Source organism: Gossypium hirsutum, chromosome A03, assembly GCF_007990345.1.
Source record: "Gossypium hirsutum isolate 1008001.06 chromosome A03, Gossypium_hirsutum_v2.1, whole genome shotgun sequence".
NCBI classification, from domain to species: domain Eukaryota; kingdom Viridiplantae; phylum Streptophyta; class Magnoliopsida; order Malvales; family Malvaceae; genus Gossypium; species Gossypium hirsutum.
In genome coordinates, this window is record NC_053426.1 from 110,453,594 (window position 1) to 110,473,544 (window position 19,951).

The 19,951-nt window shown below is 29.8% G+C and overlaps 2 protein-coding genes across 4 annotated transcripts; both read right to left on the minus strand.

Annotated features, from left to right (window-relative positions):
* Positions 1-12,349: 12,349 nt before the first annotated feature.
* On the minus strand, positions 12,350-13,321 carry LOC107887782 (non-specific lipid-transfer protein 2). Its single transcript, XM_016812011.1, has 2 exons — positions 13,310-13,321; positions 12,350-12,673 (listed from the first exon to the last, which is right to left on the minus strand). Exons 1-2 carry the CDS (start codon positions 13,319-13,321, stop codon positions 12,350-12,352), a joined length of 336 nt encoding a protein of 111 aa, XP_016667500.1.
* Positions 13,322-16,195: 2,874 nt separating this feature from the next.
* On the minus strand, positions 16,196-19,748 carry LOC107886934 (nucleobase-ascorbate transporter 4). 3 transcript variants are annotated; one of them, XM_016811039.2, is made up of 14 exons: positions 19,336-19,748; positions 19,089-19,186; positions 18,819-18,995; positions 18,633-18,733; positions 18,465-18,540; positions 18,332-18,391; positions 18,027-18,211; positions 17,652-17,748; positions 17,441-17,527; positions 17,271-17,329; positions 17,098-17,189; positions 16,954-17,031; positions 16,699-16,859; positions 16,196-16,608 (listed from the first exon to the last, which is right to left on the minus strand). In XM_016811039.2, the coding sequence occupies exons 1-14, from the start codon at positions 19,586-19,588 to the stop codon at positions 16,390-16,392; spliced, it is 1,743 nt and encodes a 580-aa protein (XP_016666528.2). In that variant the 5' UTR covers positions 19,589-19,748; the 3' UTR covers positions 16,196-16,389. The 3 variants fall into 3 exon arrangements, with proteins under 3 accessions (XP_016666528.2, XP_040957917.1, XP_016666529.2); XM_041101983.1 differs by having other exon boundaries at positions 16,699-16,775; positions 19,336-19,676; XM_016811040.2 differs by lacking the exon at positions 18,332-18,391 and having other exon boundaries at positions 19,336-19,740.
* Positions 19,749-19,951: the final 203 nt, after the last annotated feature.

Genomic DNA, 19,951 nt, shown 5'->3' on the forward strand with positions numbered 1-19,951 from the left:
TTAGAATATCAAGTTGGATTCAAGAAATAGAAGCTGGAGGAGAGAGAAAATCAAGTTAAAGATTAGTATCAATAGAACAAGGTAAGTATATCAAGATTTCAATATGTTTTTAAGCTTGTTATTATTGACAAAGCATGGAAATAATGTTATAGTAGAGTTTTCTTACATAAGGTCCTATGTTTTTGATATGTTAGTGAAGAGAAAATGAGAGAAAGTGATGAGAAATGGTGTAGAAAAAGAAAATAAGGGTGTTATAACATGGTAATTAATAGCTTGCACAAAAACAGTTTGGACAGAAGCAGTAGACTAACTTTGAAAAATCACCATAAATTGTAGAAATCGAATTAGAAGATGAAAAAAATATGGAATTAAATATTATTGAGTATAGTTTCTCATAGAAGAAATAGTGTAAGCAATGGATTTGTAAATTTTGAGATATAATTAATTTTGTGAGACAAGGTCAGAATGAATTCGGGTTCCCCTGTTCTGACTTTGAAAAATTATAAAAAAATTGAATAAAAATAATTATGGGCTTCAATTTATATTTCTAAAATCCTGAATGAGTATATTTTTAAGATAAACAAACAAGAACATCATTTGAATCCTGTATGAGGAGATAATTAATTTTTGGTGAAGAGGGGTCAGAACTGTCAAACAGCAGAACATGGGTAACTTTAAAGAATAAACTGCACTTATTGGCTAAACCAAAAATTCTGAAATTTTTATGGTAAGAATATATATGAGTCTAGATTCAGGGAAAATTATTGGATATTAATTTGGAGTTCTATAGATCCAGATATAAATAATTTAGTGACTATGATGCAGATAGACAGCTTGAATATTCATAAAAGTAAATAATAAAAATTATGGATAATGTTACTTACAAGTGTGTTATCTACATTAAGGATGTGGAATGGAGGGGAGGAGAAGGAAAAATATGTATGAATATTCATCTAGCATGGCTAATTTGCATATTTTAGTCTCAGGGACTAAATTGAATAAAAGTAAAACTTTATGGGCAATTTTGTAAACATGTCAGAAATGACCAAATTGCATGAAATGGATTATTTTATTATTTAAATTACAAAATTGAATGAAATTATTAATTTAGTTCAAGATTGGGGGAAAACATGTTTTAGGGATTAAATTGAAAAGTGTTGAAATTATGAAAAATTCTGATATTTTATAGAATTCATGGATTGTTATCAATATATATGAGAATAATAGCTGGAAATAAGGATTAAATTGCAAGAATTTTATTTTCCTGACCTTAAGGATGAAATTGTCATTAATTAAAAGTTTAGGGGCAAAATGGTAATTTTGCCTAGAGCATTAATTAAGAGCATTAGAATATGAAATGAATGAAAATGATGATCAAATTTATTTATAAAGATCCGGACGACTCAAATATGAGACTTGGTCGTGGAAAAGAACAGATATCAGATTAATGAAATTATAAACACAAACAAGCAATGAGGTAAGTTCGTGTAACTTGAATTATATTCTTAAATGCTTGAAATGCATGTTTTTGATATGAATATGATTTGAATGTTCATTATATGAAATTTTATGAAACATTGATAAATTTGATAAAAGGAGAAGAAATCCCGGTTGAATGAAAGAAAAATTCGATAGATCTCTGAAAAGGAATTGACGGTAAAAAGGATCTAGCCCGGACGGGTGATCCTATCCTGATATAGCCCTCCCGAAGAATATGTGTAAAACGAATTTAGTCCGGACGGGTAATCCGAATTAGGGTCTGAATTTAGCCTGGACTGGTAATCCCGACAATATTCTATGAGTTTATATTACAGGGGATTTAGCCTGGACTGGTAATCCCACTGTAAGGATGAGGTTCGCGGGAGTGTGCTCTCTGATATGAAATGTGTAAGACCATGGTTGAAAGATACCATGGCAACCTGTGTGTAAGACCATGGTTGAAAGATACCATGGCAACCTGATATGAAATGTGTAAGACCATGGTTGAAAGATACCATGGCAACCTGATATGAAATGTGTAAGACCATGGTTGAAAGATACCATAGCAACCTGATATGCGATGTGTAAAACCATGGTTGAAAGATACCATAGCAACGTGACATGAAAAGAATAAGACCATGGTTGAAAGATACCATGGCAACATGACAGAAAATAAGTAAGACCATAGTTGAAAGACACTATAGCATCACGTCAAAGATAAATAAGACCGTGGATGGGAGACGCTATAACATCTGTTGAATAATTGATATTCAGGTAAAATGTATCAGATGACGAATGGTTATATGAAATGGTTGTGTGAAATGTTTACAAGAACTGATCATATGGAAATATATGTACAAAAGCGTTATATGAAATAATTATGAAAATGGATAAACGAAATAAGTATAAGTACATGGAATATAATTTATGTTAAGTTTGATATAAGCTATTACCAGAATAAATATACATAAAATATATGGAAATGATGAAGCATAAAATATTGATATAATGAAATGAATGATATATGCTGGTGAAAAAATGGTAAGAGCATGATATGTTTCATGACATGTACATATATGATTATCTTTGATATGTTGATACAAGGAAATTATGTAATTGAGACTATTATTAAACTCAAGTGCGACATGTCGAGAAAATAGATATATCAATGTTGAATTTATATGAGATATGTGCAAGTATACTAACAATGTTGTTGTTTGATGCTTATACAAGTGCCAAACTGTTGATTGAATGGTAATATATTTATTTTATATGATGCATTGAATCGGTAAGTATTTTAATTTTTTTAAGTGATCTGCAAATGGTAGTAATGCTCCGAAACCCTGTTCTGGCAGCGGATACGGGTTAGGGGTGTTACACATTATATGTGCTGAATCAAGTTGTAAATAAATATATATATGTTACCGATTGAATTGAGCTTTGGAGAATTTGTTCCGAGTGTTAAATAAATTGAATAAATGGGCTACTAGGGCCTAAGGTAAATTCGGTCTAAATTTTGTGTATTTTGTGCTATTTGGAAATAGGGACTAATTTGTAAAAATGTGAAATATTAGGGGCTAATGTGCAAATTTCCCTTTTTATGTGTTTTTGGGTGAATTTGAGTATATGTGAGATTAATTATGCATGATATTTGATGTATATCCGGGTTTTATCCCACAGGCTTCATGCTGGTATTATATCTGGGTTTTATCCCGCAGGCTTTGTGCTGGTATTATATCCGGGTTTTATCCCGCAGGCTTAGTGCTGGTATTATATCCGGGTTAAATCCCGCAGGCTTAGTGCTGGTATTATATTCGAGCTTAAAGTTCCGCAGGTTCTGTGCTGGTGACCGGATTCGGGTTTTAAACCTAGCAGGCTTAACGCTGGTGATTCAAGTAAGATTATGAATTTGAAAGTTTGAGGTAAACTACTATTGAATATGTATGATACATTATGATAGTCAGGTACGTATTATGTACTCGCATGTGAATTGATTTTTAAGGTGAATTATTAGTATCAAAGAACGATATATATGTGTGAATGATTACTATATCTACGAATAAGAGCATGACCTATTCGGTCGATGTCTATCATTGTATGAAAGTATGTGACCTAAATTAATTGTACGAGCTTCCAGAGATATCCGAGTATCCTCTTTGTTTCCGAATGGTTCAACTAGTACTCTGAGAAGTAAATGAATATATAAATGTGCATCCGATTCAGGTATATTGCAATGTTTATGAAATTGAGTTATGAAAGTGAATATGATTATGATTTATGGATATATAGTTCAGGTACGTGTGTTTCGATTATGAAATTCATAAATGAAAGGTGATTATGTTTCAAGTGATAATATGTGAAATATATGACATCAAATGATGTGAATGTATAAATAAATGGTGTGATACATTTATGTTTGTTATACGAATTGTGGTCCTATGTTTTGAGCATGGGAATTATGAAATGAGAAACATGGTTTTGGGAAATGGAAAGTAATATATATGTGTAAGATAATATGTGATTTATAAGAAAATGAAATGTGAATATGTGCTCTATATATTTATGAAATTGAAATGTAGCCAAATGGATAAGTTATATATGAAGTGGTTACTGAACCATTACATGTTTTGGTTATTCATGTAATGATTATGTGCAAACTTGATTTATATGATTGAGTTAACGGTTGTCTTTTGAATGTGAAAACGTGATATATATATTCATTGATAAATAAGATAAGAGAAGCTACTTAATGTGGTTATATGAATTTACGAGTACAAGATTGTATAAGTGATTGATGTTTGTTAAATTTGGTTTAATGATAATGATTTGTAAATATCATTGAAATGATTTATTTGCTTATGACTTACTAAGCTTTCTAAGCTTACTCTGTGTGTTTTTTCGATGTTCAAAGAGTTTCGGAGACTTGCTCGGGATAGAAGTCATTGGAGACCACATCACACTATCTAGTTATCACTTCGGTAATTAAAAGCTTTAAGTTTTTGGTTCTGTGGCATGTATAAGCTAAATTCAATGTGGTTCATTTTGATTTGTATATGTAGCCATGCGAGAATGGCTTGTTAATGATGTTAATGTTTGTGTATATTCAGGCATGGTATAAGCTTATTTTTGAGAAATATGTCTTCATGGTATGAATGAATGTGTGAAAATTTTAAATTGTATGCAAGATTTATCTTTTGAATGTGAGTGAATATTAAAATATAAGTCCGATAATGCCTCGAACCCTATTTCGGCTTCGGATACGGGTAAGGGGTGTTACATATTGCATCATTGGACAAGCCAAAGCATTTATATTGGCACAAACAATGCATTATCATTTACTGGCATGCACAGTGCATCATCAAATATACCGAAACAATTATATTGGCACACATAGTGCATCATCGAATAAACCGAAGGATAACCTGTACATTTAATAGATAACCAATTTCCAATTCCATTATAAGATCATTCCACATTCTATCAATATCAATTTCATCCTCAATTCACCATTCCAGTACCGTATATAACAAATCTCAACTCAATTTCATACTTTTATCAAATTACACTATTTTCATTTCTATTCAATTTAGTCATTTATCTCAATAATCAAACATATTCGTACCAATTTAATTTCAGCTAACAAATCTCAGCTTACCTCCATATCTTACCATGTAAAACAATAGAAATGTGCAACAATTTAAGTGATTTGAATTTAGAAATACAAACAGGAAACTTCGAGTTATTTGTCGACGACTTTAGTTTTTCCTTTCCCTTCGAGAAATTCGAGTCGAAATTAGCTTATTGTTTAAATAAAAGGTTGAGAATTGGCCATGGAGTTTTCTTCTTCAATTTCTCTTAATTTTGGTAGAGAAGATGATGTTTTCTCTTTATCCCCCGATTTCTAATGTATATACATATATTACTTTATTTTTTTAACTTTTTATAATATAATTAATTAAAATTTTATAATATATATTTATAACATCCATCTACCGTCCACTAGTATTTCTAAGGTGGTAAATTTTCCATTTTAGTCATTAGTTTAATTGTTATATAAGTCCTCAACTCATTTTCTAATTAAAAATTTATAGCGATTGGACTTGACAATTTAGTCCCTAAACCTTAATTAATCACTATTTCAGAAAAATTATCTATCCAAAATTCAATTCACCTATAATATAACTTCGTACTCAGTTTTCAGAAATGGGATCCTAAAACCGTATTCTTTCTACATCACTAACTTTCGAGTCGTTATATGATGGATGACCCCGGCGTCAAAAGGCTCTCTTTGAGTTTGCAAAATGAGAGAGAATAGTACAAGGGCTAGCAAAGAAAAGTTGTGAAAGATAATGGTTTTTTTTAAAGGCACAATGTCAAACTTAGCCCTTCACAGTACAATTTTTTTTTGTCAATATCATCATTATTCTTTTTTAAAATTAAATTCGGCCCTCAACCTTTTTAAAAGAGACAAATTTAACCACCAACCTTTTGAATTAAAGTCAAATTTCACCATCAATCTTTTGAAAAAGAGTCGAAATGATTATTTTATATAAATACTAAATAAAATGTTAACTTTTTAAACATGATAGTTTGCATGGCAATCCATATTTACTCTACTAATTTTTTGAATTTTTTTGAAAATTTTATAATTTGTTTATAATTTTGAATTTTTTGTTTGTTGAATATCTTTTTATATTTTTTGTATTATTTATTGATATGGCATATAAGAAAAAAAGTATGATGTCAGCATGAAGTGCAGGTTGCCATATCAATATTGCTAAAAAATTAATGTTTTACTCTAACATTTCTGTTAAAGAAAAACAAATTGACACTTTTCAAAAAGTTAATGGCGAAATTTAGTTAAAGAAAAGAACAAAGGTCAAATTAACATAAAACATTAACGTCGAGGGCTAAATTTATCTTTATACCTTTTTTAAATCAAAATTAAGTTTGATACATATAATTGTATTCGGTCAATATTTTGATATCATATGCAATGAAATCAAAGTTTATATTATAATTTTGATATTTTAGTTCTATGGAATGAATTTTTTTTCTGGTTTTTCAATCTCACTTTTTATGTAATTTAATTAGTTAGAATATGATTGTAATATTTGGTATATTAAATTTTAATTATTTTTATTGGAATGTAATATTCTCCTTGAAATGTCTCTAGTTCACGAAATTTAATATTATCTTTAAGAATAGAATTGTTGGAATTTAAGATTACTTGACACATTACCAAATTTTTTACCAAATTTTTTATATGTTGTAACACCCCTCACCTTACCTGATCATTGAGTCCGAGCTACAGGGTGCTACAATCGATAATGGAATAATTATAGATATTTAAAGAATAAAACGAATCAAAATGACCAAACTTTTTCCGAGTCTTATACGAACTTACCTAAGCTCTAAAATTAATCCGGGATAAGGACCAAACTGCAAAGAATTCAAAACGACATCGCGACGTGACTACCTCCACGTCGTGACGTCCCCAAACAGTGTGTCACGTCATGACGTCAGACCACTTAATGTCGAGATGTCACAAACTGTTAACCGTCATCGCGATGAAGGGAGTTCAACATCGAGATGGAAAATCTGTTTAGTACAAAAATATACTAAACATTAAAATATTCCCAACAATTCACATTTCTTCACATTTCTTATCATAATTAGGAAGCCAAAACATCATATGTTAGAGATAATAGCAAAAAAAATTACAAATTATAATTGTAGAAATGTCCAACAATCTAACTGGGTCAAATTGCAGCCCAAATTTTATAAAAACTTCTTACTAAGCTAGATTTGGATTGAGATTCAACTTATCAAAATTTCATTTTACTATTAAAAATAATAATATGTTAAAAAAATATTTTTAAATTTAAATTTAAATGAAAACATTAATTTTTAATAAAAATTAATTTACTATTAAATAATAAGGACATAATAATAAATTAATCCCATAACTTTTATTCTTTTTTCCATTTTGGCTCAAATTATTATTTTTTCGATTACTTTAATGTTTAATCTTTAAAATTTAGCTAAATTACTTTTTTTAGATGAAAGAAGTTAAATAGACCATTGAAATTTTAACTACAATGACATTACAACTTATGTTACGGTTCAAGTATACTTCATTAAAATTCATAAAATTATCAATGACAATAGTGAAGTATAAGTACATTGTTATGCAAGTTCCAACGTCAATACAATTAAAATTTTAACAGTTTAATCAAATTTTCCATCCAATACAAAACAAATTAGCTAAAATATACTTAAGATATAAATAAAAACAAGAAAAATATTTAAAAGAATAAATAATTGAATAAACATAACACATATTTTGCAGTAAAAATATTACATAAACTTATTATTTTCTTATAATAATTCATTTTATTTATATCGATCCTTTGACTCAGAGATAATTCATAAACAAATTTTAACAGTTAGGATATAATTAGTTATAAAAATATTTGAAAATAATAAAAGATAAAATGTGCGGATTTTGTTGTATATCCACAGTCCATTAATAGATTTTATTTACGAAATTTTGTTGTACATTTCCAGCCCAGTGGCAATTTATCTACAAATTAGTGGTGGTTAAACTACAACCAGGTGTATAAAGATGTTTGAGTTCAGGGAAACTCCCAGTGAGGTGTGTAACGAAGTTGGGTAGGATTTATTTTCTGATAAATTGAAATTGCATTGCATTCATTTGCATTTACATGTGGCTGTGATATTATATTGATGAGTTGATCTGAAATACAAATATTCTGAATTGCTATTTAATTGTGATTTATTTTATGAGTCGTTATTTTGTATGATTTCTCTGCCGTTTGCATTCACTTTCATGTGATTGGACTCATACTGAGCTTCATAAGCTCACTCCACTTATTATTTCCATCTCTGCAGATAACCCACCAGATTAGGACTTGGACTCAACATCTTGAGGTCTCAGCACAAATTGTTTTTCTTATATAAAAGTATTTTAAATTCATTAATTGCAATTTTTACTTTTCAAAGACGGTATTATTTCATTAGAATTGTGGCATAAGACTTAAGTTTTGGGTTTGTCGAACATGCATGACAGTTTATTTTGCTTTAGGTTATTGAATTATGGTTTATTAATTAATCACGCATAAAAATCTGGTTTCCATTAAACTCATGTTAAATATCACTTTTTCCGCTGCATAGTTATGTAAATGATATTTAAAAAACATATAATAATTAGAAATCGGCATTTTACTAAGTAAACCTTAAACTCCATCATTTTGAGGGAAAACAATTTCTTCTAGTAAAATGAAAGACATCAGACTAAGTTTTTTCCTCTAAAATAAATAAATGTTTTAAACAACTATTTTTAAACTCCGATAATTTTGTCCGGCCATTTCAATAGTCAATGTAATCTCTCAAATTTGGATTTAACGTCTAAATCGAATTTGAGATATTACACTTTCAATATCAATATTTTGATGTTCATCCTTATATATATAATGGAAGGATATCAAACCTTGAGTTTTCTAGTTTTTCATAGTTGCATTTATCTTCTTTTCTTTTGTTACGTTAGCTTTAATTAAACAAAATTATTGATTTTACTTCGATTGTTATTATTTGACTAAATTGTTATTTATCCTAGAGTTTACTAATAGAAATACTAAACATTATTTGCTCGGTTTTTAATAGTACAAAAATTAAATATTACTTGCATTATCTTACAGAGATTAAAAAATTTAGATGTTATATATTTTTATTAAAGTTCAATTGATAATATTATTAAAAGAGTTCTGTTAAATTGAATATATGATATCTTAATTTTCAGTTGTGTCCCTTCTTTTTTCTATTTATTTCTATGGTCAATTATTAAAAGACTTCTATTAAACTGAATATATGATATTTTAATTTTCAGTTGTGTCCCTTCCTTTTTCTATTTATTTTTATGATCGATGATCATAGAGGGACTCATTTACCATTCTGTATAAATAGGCTATTTTATTTGTACATATATGGAAGAGGAGTGCATTCAATCTTTGTTTGTCCATTAGTTTGGTAGCTTGCAAGGCTCATAATCTTGAGGTCATGGGTTCAAATCCCGTTCCCGTGACTTACATTTTTTTTGATAAAAAAAGAAGATTGACCCTATTAACTAGTAATTTTTTCTACCTCTAATTGATAACACAATTCAATTTTAATATAATTTAATTAATAATATTATTAATTGGACTTTAACTTTTTAATTAGAAAATAAACTAAATTCTTGAAATTATAAGAAAATTGGCAAATTTCAAAAATGAAAAGAATAAAATATATTTATTTTTAATCTTTTTCATTTATCTAAAGAATCATATTTTAAAACTTATAATCAAGAATAAAATGTACAAATACTTCAAAAAAAAATTAAATAACATAGATTTCAACATTATCTCTCTCCTTTATTTGAATTTTGAATCATTATGCATGTATATATATTAAAATTAAGAAAATTATTTGGACTATGAGTATAATAATAGATAAACTTATGTTTCATTTAGTTATTCATTTATTCATATTAGCCCTTGAAGAAGGAAATGCTCTAATGAAGCAACATTTTAACACTTAGGAGGATATGCAACTCCACACGAGCTAGCTACCTTTGGAATGTTGGGATTGTTCATATACTGTTTAAGAGTTGGGTCCTTAATGTAACCACAAAAGCATGGTTGCTGTTCCTTCAACTTACTGCAACAAGCGGCTGAAGGAGGCTGCGACGGCACCATGATTGCCGCTAAGCATGGACTGAGCTCGATGGGGTTACATGTCACTGCCTCCACCATGCATGTTTCACCCGAAAACACCACCACCGCTAGTGCCACCACACACAAGATAACAAAGGAAACCCTCTTCATATTCTTTATTCTTTTTCCGACACAAAAATAGCTAATACTTGTGGTTACAAACAATTTGGTGCCTCTTTTTTGCCTCAACTTTGACATAATTTATAGTAGTTGGATTGGTAATTGGTTAGACACATAAACCATGATTTAAGGGTGTCAAATTATCATGACTCCTTTTTTTTTTGTTGATTTAATATATATATAAATAATATAATAAATATGATATACATGAACTGTATTTTGGTCCTCCTACTAAAAATTAGATAAATTAATCACTGTATGTTAAATGAATTATGGAAATAAACATGATAACAAATTTAACCATCAAATTACTATTTTTGAGGTTTTTTTAGTGATAATTTTATTTCACTTTTGATAATTTGTTTTTCTTCTATTTTCATCATTGTCTTTACATAGATATCAAAATTCATCTCCTATCATCTAATAACAAATTTTCTAATGAGATTTTCACCATAAAAATTCCACTTGAAGGTTTGTTTTTAATCTTATTCTAATGTTAGTCTCTAAACATGCTGACCATGCCGATGTAATATTATTTATTATTTATTGCATCAAATATTTTAAATACTTAAATATTTTGTAGCATTTTCTATGTACAATCCTATTAGTCTGCCATTGGATCACTATCCTTTTATTTTCTTCGACACAATTCAATAATTCTTATTACTAAATCTCTATTCAATTGGCCTTAAAATCTACCTTGACTGGATTCAATAGCAAGTAAAACCTTAAACCAATATTATCTCAACTCAAATTATCGAGCCATTAACAATAAGTATAAAAATTAAAAATAGATATATATGTTCATATATATATATATAACATATTCCATTTTAATCTGTTTTTATTTCGCTCCATTCTCAACTTCATATTTCTTTTCTCTCACAACATTTTTTATTTTTAGAGAATTATTTCATGATAATTGAGAGTTTATTTATTATAAGTTCCTTAACTTTATCAAGAAGTTTAAAACAACTATTATAAAAGAACATAGCTAGAGCCACTCAAGTATTTAACTTTTGACTATGGTTAGCTTTATCAATTGTTTTAAACCCAATAGAGATATCAATTTTCAAACTATATATTGCCATGAATGAAAGGTTGAGGGTTAATTTAGTCTAAATAAAGAGTTAGGGGCCAAATTAGAAAAAAAAATTGTCAAGGGCTAAATTTATTATTATGCCTTATATAAATAAACATTTAACAGCATAATTTTAACAAATAAATTGTTTTGCTTTTTCATTTAACGTACTAGGAGTATTTTACTCTTTTTTTCAGTAGAGCGACTATAATGCAATCTAAATTATAGTACAAGGACTATCATAATACTTTTACCAATTAACATGATATGTTTAATCTAATATCATATTGCAGCATATCCACGATGCGAATGAAAAAAATGTAAAACTATATCTAAGAAACTAATGAAATTTTGGTTAATATGACAAAATTGATGCTTTGAGGATATTAACGTCTTCTGTTTAAGTCCAATAATATGTGTCACTATGCTTTTATTTGTAGAAATTTAATCATTTTATTTTTTGGATTTTAAAATTCAAATCTAACTGTTAATTTTTTTATTTAATTTGTTCGCGTGATATATTGAAATTAAAAAAAAAACTCATTTGATAGTCATATAGTTAAAAAAAATGACAGAATTAATTGGATTTAAATTTTGAAATATAAAAAGTAAAATAATTAAATTCCTAAAAAAATGGTATAAGGACTACATTTCAAATTTTCGAAGAGATTTCAACCTCACTGTTTCTCCTCTGTTTGAACTTTGAATCATTTTGCAGATTTTTTTTTTCACATATGTAAACACCAATCAAAATAACAAATGTAAATACTAAAAAGGGTCAAGAGTATATTAAAATTAGAAGGACAATGAGTAAAATATTAGATAATTTTCCATTTAATTATTAATTTATTCATACTAGTCCTTGAGTGGGAAATGCTCTAATGAAAGCAACATTTTAACACTTAGGAGGATATGCATGTGCAACTCCACAAGAGCTAGCCACCTTTGGAATATTGGGATTGTCAATGAATGGCTTAGCACTTGGGTCCTTAAGGTAGCCACAAAAGCATGGTAGCTGTTCCTTCACCTTTCCGCAACAAGCGGCGGATGGAGGCTTTGGCGGTGTTGAGATTGCCGGCAAGCATGGGATGAGCTCGATGGGGCTGCATGTCACTGCTTCCACCGAGCGTGTTTCACCTGAAAACACCACCGCTGCCGCTAGTGCCACCGCACACAAGATCATAACAAAGGAAACCCTCTTCATATTCTTTTCTTCTTCCTACAAACACAAAAAAAGTTAATACATGTGATTATAAATAATTTGGTGCCTTTTTTCTGCATGAACTTGGACATAATTTATAGTAGTTGGGTTGATAACTGCTTAGATATTTAGACCATGATTTAAGGTTGTCAAATTATCATGACTTTTTTTAACTTTGGTAATTATGTTTATTTTGATTTTTTTTTGTATTTAAATTTAACAATTAGATTTATTTTGATCCTTCAACGTGAAAAATATAAAAAGTTGGATGACGTAGAATTTTGAGATTGTGTCATATCTTCACTTGAAAATTAATATATATATATAAATTTGCCATTATTGACGTGGTACAATATAAAAGTGTCACATACATTGTTCTAATCATCTGACCAATAATTAAACTTTTCGGACCATTAGTTCTCAATCCAATTAGTTTGATCAGTTCAACTTCTAGATCAACAATAATTAAATAAATAACTAAAATTCATAAAAAATTTAAAAAATTATAAAACTGGTTCAACTTGTTTAACTATTAGTTTTCTTATCTCAGTTTTCAATTTTTATTGGTTTTGAGCAATTTCTGATTCAATCCGTTCAACCCCTTTGTTTGGACTAGTATACCAATCGGTTCACAGTTCAATCGGTCCAACCAACCAATCTAGTCATTTTTCAATATAACACTAATCACATCATCAAATCACATACAAAAACATGTATATGTTTATCTCGATTTATTCTGAGTTTAAATTAATTTTTTTAATAAAATTTATATAAAAACATAAAAACATCCCAATTTAATATTTGATACTTTTTTAAGAAGAATGGTTTTTATTTTTATTTTATATATAAGCACCTTTATTCCTTTTAATATAAGTATAAATGTTATTAAAAATTATTAATTAATTATGAACCAAATTACATAATCACATGGAAATTTATTCCTTTTGCCATAGCTAGAAAAAGAAAATAAAGAGACGTACGTAACATAATTAAGTAAAATATCTAATCTATGGTCATTAATTTAAGGCTTATGCAACTCATCACATGGACACACTATCTAATATATAGGAACATTAATATATTTTTAGTATAGCTATGATTTTATTAGGGTGTGTAAATTTTAGGTAAAATTAAATTAATTTAGTTAATCGGTCGGTTAATTAAATTAATTTTTTTGAGTAGGTTAATAATTTTTTAAAAGTTAAGTTAACGATTCGAAATCAATTAATTAATCGAATTAACCAAAATTTTATATTTTTATATGCATTTTACATATATTAAATTCGATTAATTTGGTTAATTCAGTTAATTTTTTATATGTTTTATACTTGTTTTAACAAAGACAAAAAAAACACATATAAATTTCGGTTAATTCGGTCAAACCAAAAAAGTTCGATTAATTCGGTTAATGGTAGTTCGAGTTGGGTCAGTTAACCAGTCGGTTATTCGATTAAACACCCCTAGATTTCATAGAATTTTCACAATTAGCGCGACTCGAACTCAAACCATACTTGGAACAATGAACACTATGACTATCAAGCTAACATAAAGAATTCATCACAAATTATTTTTTTAAAAGTAAATATTTAATCAATAGGTCACAAGTTATAGTTTATGGCAACATTATAATTCATATAAATTTGTGGCATGGGTTATAAATATGAAACCTTGTGGGCTATAAATATGAAATTTATTCCTTTTTCCATAGCTAGAAAAAGAAAAAGGAAGAGACATTAGGATAACCATTGTGAAACGGATATAAGATTAGTGGTAACATAATTAGGTAAAATATCCAATCTATGGTAATTAATTTAAGGCTTATGCAACTCATCACATGGGTAGACTATGTAGCATATAGCAACATTAACATTTTTAGTATAACTATAATTTCAACCTAAGTTATTTTTTAAAAAAATAAATATTTATCAATAAATCACAAGTTGAAGTTTATAGTAACATTATTATTCACCATTAATGTTTTAACAAATGTTATAAACACGAAATGTTTAAATTTGTGCCGTGGGTTATAAATATGAAACATTGTCAGAGATACAATTTCTCGTATATATATATATATTAGTTTTCTTACCCAACGATGCACGAATTTAACCAGGGACAAAGCCAGGGGTCTGGCATGGGCCCCGACCCCCTAAAATGTAAAATTATTTTTTAGGCCTTTAATTTTTTTTAATTTTTAAATTAATAAAGGAAAAATTGTACTTTGGCCCTACTAAAATAATTTTCTGACTTCGCCCCTAAATTTAACTGTATGATCATAAATAATACATGTTCAAATAATCATTTATATATTTTTTATATTTTTTGTAATTATCTAAATGATATATATTGCACTTATATTTTATAAAATATAACTTAAATGATACATAGAGCATGGGTATAATATTTTCTTACATTACTCGTGCTCTATGTATCACAAGTCAGTTGTGTATATTAAATTTATAATATTTTATAATATTAGTAGCTTTTATGCATAAATATAGTGTAAAATATGAAACGGCCCAATTTTTCATCGACATCTAAAAAATTAATTTTATATCGAATTTAACAAGTTGCAAGGAAAGTTGAATTGAGAAGTTACAAGTCGAATACGGGTTATGAAATAAATTGATTAAGTTATTAAATAAATAGTATAGGGATTAAATCACAAGTGAGTAAAATGAGGAGCTTGAGATAGGTCCTTACTAAGCAAATTTCCATGTCCTTAAAAACAAATAACTCTTAATAAATGAATGATCAGAGGGTATCATCATGGTGAACCATTGGATCCCACCATTGCATAGGGTTAAGGCTTAATAGCCATTGATTTCTTTTATAATAATTTCTAATTAATCAAACTTAATTTAAACATGTTAAATGGAGAGAAAGAGAAAACATTTTTTTTTTTTACTTCCATGGTCAAAGCCCAAATAAAGAAAAACTAATTTTTAAAAAGTTTAAAATTTAAAAAAAAAAGAAGAAGAAGAAATACATAAACCCATTTTCCAAAATAATAATAAATAAGAAAAGCATCAAAGGGTTTTAAACAAGTTTACCATATGCATGTTAAAGATTCTTTTTTTAGTGTTTGATTAACGAGCTTTTTCAACAAAAACAGTAAGTTTAATTACTCTTAAAAACTCTAACAATTATACATTGATAGGTAAAAGTATTATAGAGCTCTTTATACTAAAAGTTAGGTTGCATTTTGTCCTCTCCACTTAAAAAATAGGTAAATTAGTCCCTATACGATACATCAAAGAGAAAATTAGTTTTTTCTTTAGAAATTTCTATTTAAAAATTTCTATTTGTACTGCTAAAAATTGACGAGTCTGATAGAATAATTAGATAGTGACATGTGGCATGCCACGTGTACTTCATGTTGACATACAGAGACTAATAAAATTTTTAACAGAATGACCAGTTTACTCTTTGATCTGATATACAAAGACTAATTTGTCAAATTTTTAGATAAAAAAAAATGCAATCTTACTCCTAATACAGGATTCTCTATCGTACTTAAACTACATTGACAGCAATCCATCCACAAAACTTCAATTAATGCATGTAATTGGATACTTGATGTTTCTCAGTTATAGATTTTAACCATAAAGCTTAGCCAATTGTTGTCCCAAAGCTCAAACACTATACTAATTAAGATGTTAAGAAAATTGCAGAATTGGTCACTGTTTTTATCACTGATGTTTATGTTCTTCATCCATGAAAGAAATGGAGTTCTAGAAAGAAGGGAAGAACCTATTAAGATTAGCAGGCAAGGAGTAGAAGTTTTCAGTCCTGGTATCTGCATTGAAGCTCCTGAACTTTTCCCACCAATGGCTGCCATTATCTCGCCTGACCGAGCCGTGCCAGTAACTATGGGTGCAATCCAAGAAGAAAGCCACCATGATTGCCACAGTTGCCGGAGATGAAAATATTGTTTGCATGACATTGTTGAACTGTGTAACCAATAAGAAAAGAACATGTTGCTTTCAACGTATAATGATAAGACTGCAGGGGAAAAGCATGCAAATCAAATAGACACTCACCCATGTAGATTGAGTATGAACTGGACCATGACCAGAAACTAGTAGATACTCATTGAAATATTGAGATATTGAAAGGCCTATGAAGAGAGAAAATCCCAGTATAAACTTGGTTCTGAAGCTGTTTAGGTTGCAAAACTGAAGGAGACCGAGACCAGCTGAAGCTGTGCTCAATCATAGTGTTTGAAAAAAAACTCGAGTCAACTCACATTATATTGTTTAAAGAGTTTACATTATACCAACATAAAAGATGCATACCAACATAGGCAAAGAGGACACAGTACAGAGCAGCAACAATTGGTAATGGTATTGAAGCCAAAATAGCACCAAATTTTCCTGTTCATAAGCATTCACACTATGAATATATGAGCTCCCTATAGAATTTATTTATATGTACCGTACCGAATACAGAAAGGAAAAGCATGAACAATGCCGATATTTGAACGACTCTCCGGCTTCCAACTCTTGTTAATCCCAAAAGACCTGCATTTTCACTAAATTGCAGCAAAGTAGAATTAGATGAGAGATCAATGTTGCGTACTAAAGATCATTGCAGCAAAGTAAATGTGAGTTACACTGAAGCAGTGGAGCCAGTTCCTGTACCAAATAAACCATTCAGCAAAATGGCTACTCCCTGGAGTTGACAAAATTCAAGAACTTATTAGAATTTGGAAATAGTAAAATGGAGATCACACAATCTTAGGAAATGCATAAGATGAAAAGATTAAGATCATTTTATATGTACCAGCCAACCGACACCGCGGCTATGTACAGAAGGCGGGATAGGAGTGGCACTTGCATATCTCGATGCTGCAATAAATGTACCAGTAGACTGCCAAAGGAATGAAAAAGAGATGAAAATCAATAAAGGGAATTTCATATATATAAAATTTTCATTGAAACACATATATTTGCAGATTATAAATATATGAAGACTAACATCCCAGAAGTCACACCTCAATGATAGCAACAAAAGAGGCAGCTATGACTGAAACAGCATCACCAGCGTGGAAACTTGGTCTTCCCCATTGCAATGGATATGGAACCCTTATCCTATAAGGAAAACAAACCAACACATTATCAAAATCTAATCAAACATCATTAAAATCTCCCAACAGAACATTAGTTACATGTTAATAAGTTCCATACCAAAGCCCTTCAGTGTGCTCTTTACCTATGTTGCTTTTGAGCTCTAAATAATGTAAATTAGCCCATGTATATGACAGGTAACGATAATAGAAATTTCGGAATATCGATATCTTAACAGAATCAAGCTGATAATCTTGTCCAGTCAATACAAGTCACAAGTTTATTGATACATATGAGTTTACCAAGATGCAGCACTGGTGAGGCCAGAACGATCAGTACGACAGCTGAACTGAGTTTTCGAAACACTATTATCATAAGCACCAGATGCTGTCAAAATTTCTGCGTAAACCCAAATAACCACAATGGAGAAAAGGATAGCAAAACGATCGAATATCGCTCTGTTGGATTTGATTAAATGGGGAATATACTGCAAAGCCATTAATCATAAACCAAATTTGAGGGATAAAAAGCAAATAAACTATTATAGCAAATGAAATAGAAAAAACAAGGTGCCCACAATGGGAGAAAGATTAAGAACAGAGGTCACCTGCGAAAAGAAAATCAATGCTATCAATGCTGGGAGTCCAACTTCAACGCATCTAGCCAACTACAAGTAAAAAGTTAAAAAAAATCAAGCAATTTACTGAGAATAATGTAAGCATAACGGCAAGAATGCTTACTTGAGGGAAACCATGTGAATAGAGACCAAGTCCAGTGAGAATCACAAGAGGAGCAGCTGCAAGTGGGCTGAAAAATCTACATAGACAACAAGGCAAATCAGTCAATGCAACGAAATTTACAAATCCCAAATTGTAATTAGTCTTGTTTTGCAAAAATTCTATTGCTACCTTGCGAAAACTCTCCAGAAACCAAAGAAACCAATAGTCATGGTAAAGAATGATGCAACGATGAGTGCTCCTTGTACATCTCTCATGGATTCTTTAAACCTCTGTATAATCAAGTCGTCACCATTACAAAGTGAGGCTCTGTATGTCATTGACATTCAAAAGAAAAAGAAGAAAAAACAAATGAACCTCGTTGGGATCAGTGAGGAAGCTGTATCTTGATGATAAAGCAATAGAAACGGTGGGGATAATGAAAACATAAGAGCCCCCAATAACCACTGGCAACCGGGTTCCAAAGAATGTTTGTAACAATGTGTTTAACCCAGAAACAAAGAGAAGAGTGTTTATAACCTCAGCTTTCTCCGTCTGTTTTAGCTCGAAGAGACCATACATAGAATTAATCAAGAAGAAATAGGCAAAATAACAAAAAGGATTTGAATTAAAGCCTTGTTTTCTTACATTGCCACCGCCCATTAAAGGGACAATTGTAGATGATACAATAACAGTAGTCCCAAGCATTACCAAGTAATGCTGAAAGCCATGAAGTATTGATTCAGCTGCATTTAAACAAAAAAAAAAAAAGCTCTTTAGTCTTTGAACAGATATTCTTCGTTACTTAAAACCCAAGAAAACAATGATAATGATAATGATAATGAAAAAGGAAGAAGATGAAAGGAAAGATGGGTAATGATGATTATATTCATACGCCAAGAAGGAGAGGTGCAGACGCAGAAATCAACACCAGGGAGCTGATCTTTAACCGGAAAAGGCTGGAAATCATCGGATTTTCCACTATTTCCACCACCGGCAGCCATTGTTTTCTTCTGGGTTGCTTCTGGTTGGGGAGGAGTTTGGGTTTGAATATATGTATTATGGGAATGAAATGTGTAAGATGAGGTGAAAAATGAAGGAAGAGAGAGAGAGGCAGTTCTAGGCGGCGACGTTTTGACAGTGACCATGGGCTTTGCTTTGCTTGGAAAAAGCTCTACTAACTGTTGATTTTGATAGCGACGTCTCTGCCTTCCACTCTCTCAAATTCATTAACAGACAAAGAAAACAAATGAATATAGTAATGATGATAATACTGGGCTTCCATTTTTTTCAATTTTGGAAAGTACTCAACCGAAGCATCCTTTTACTTTCCGTTTATATGCCCGCTTTTTCACGTCGCTTCGCTTTGCCTATTCATCTTTAATTATGCTTTCGCTCTTTCTACTTTTCCCACATTTTCAATTCAGTCCCTTTATTTTCCTTTTGCTTGCATAGCTTTGCACAAGGTATCAATCTCATCAAATTACCACCCAAACTTATACTACATTTCA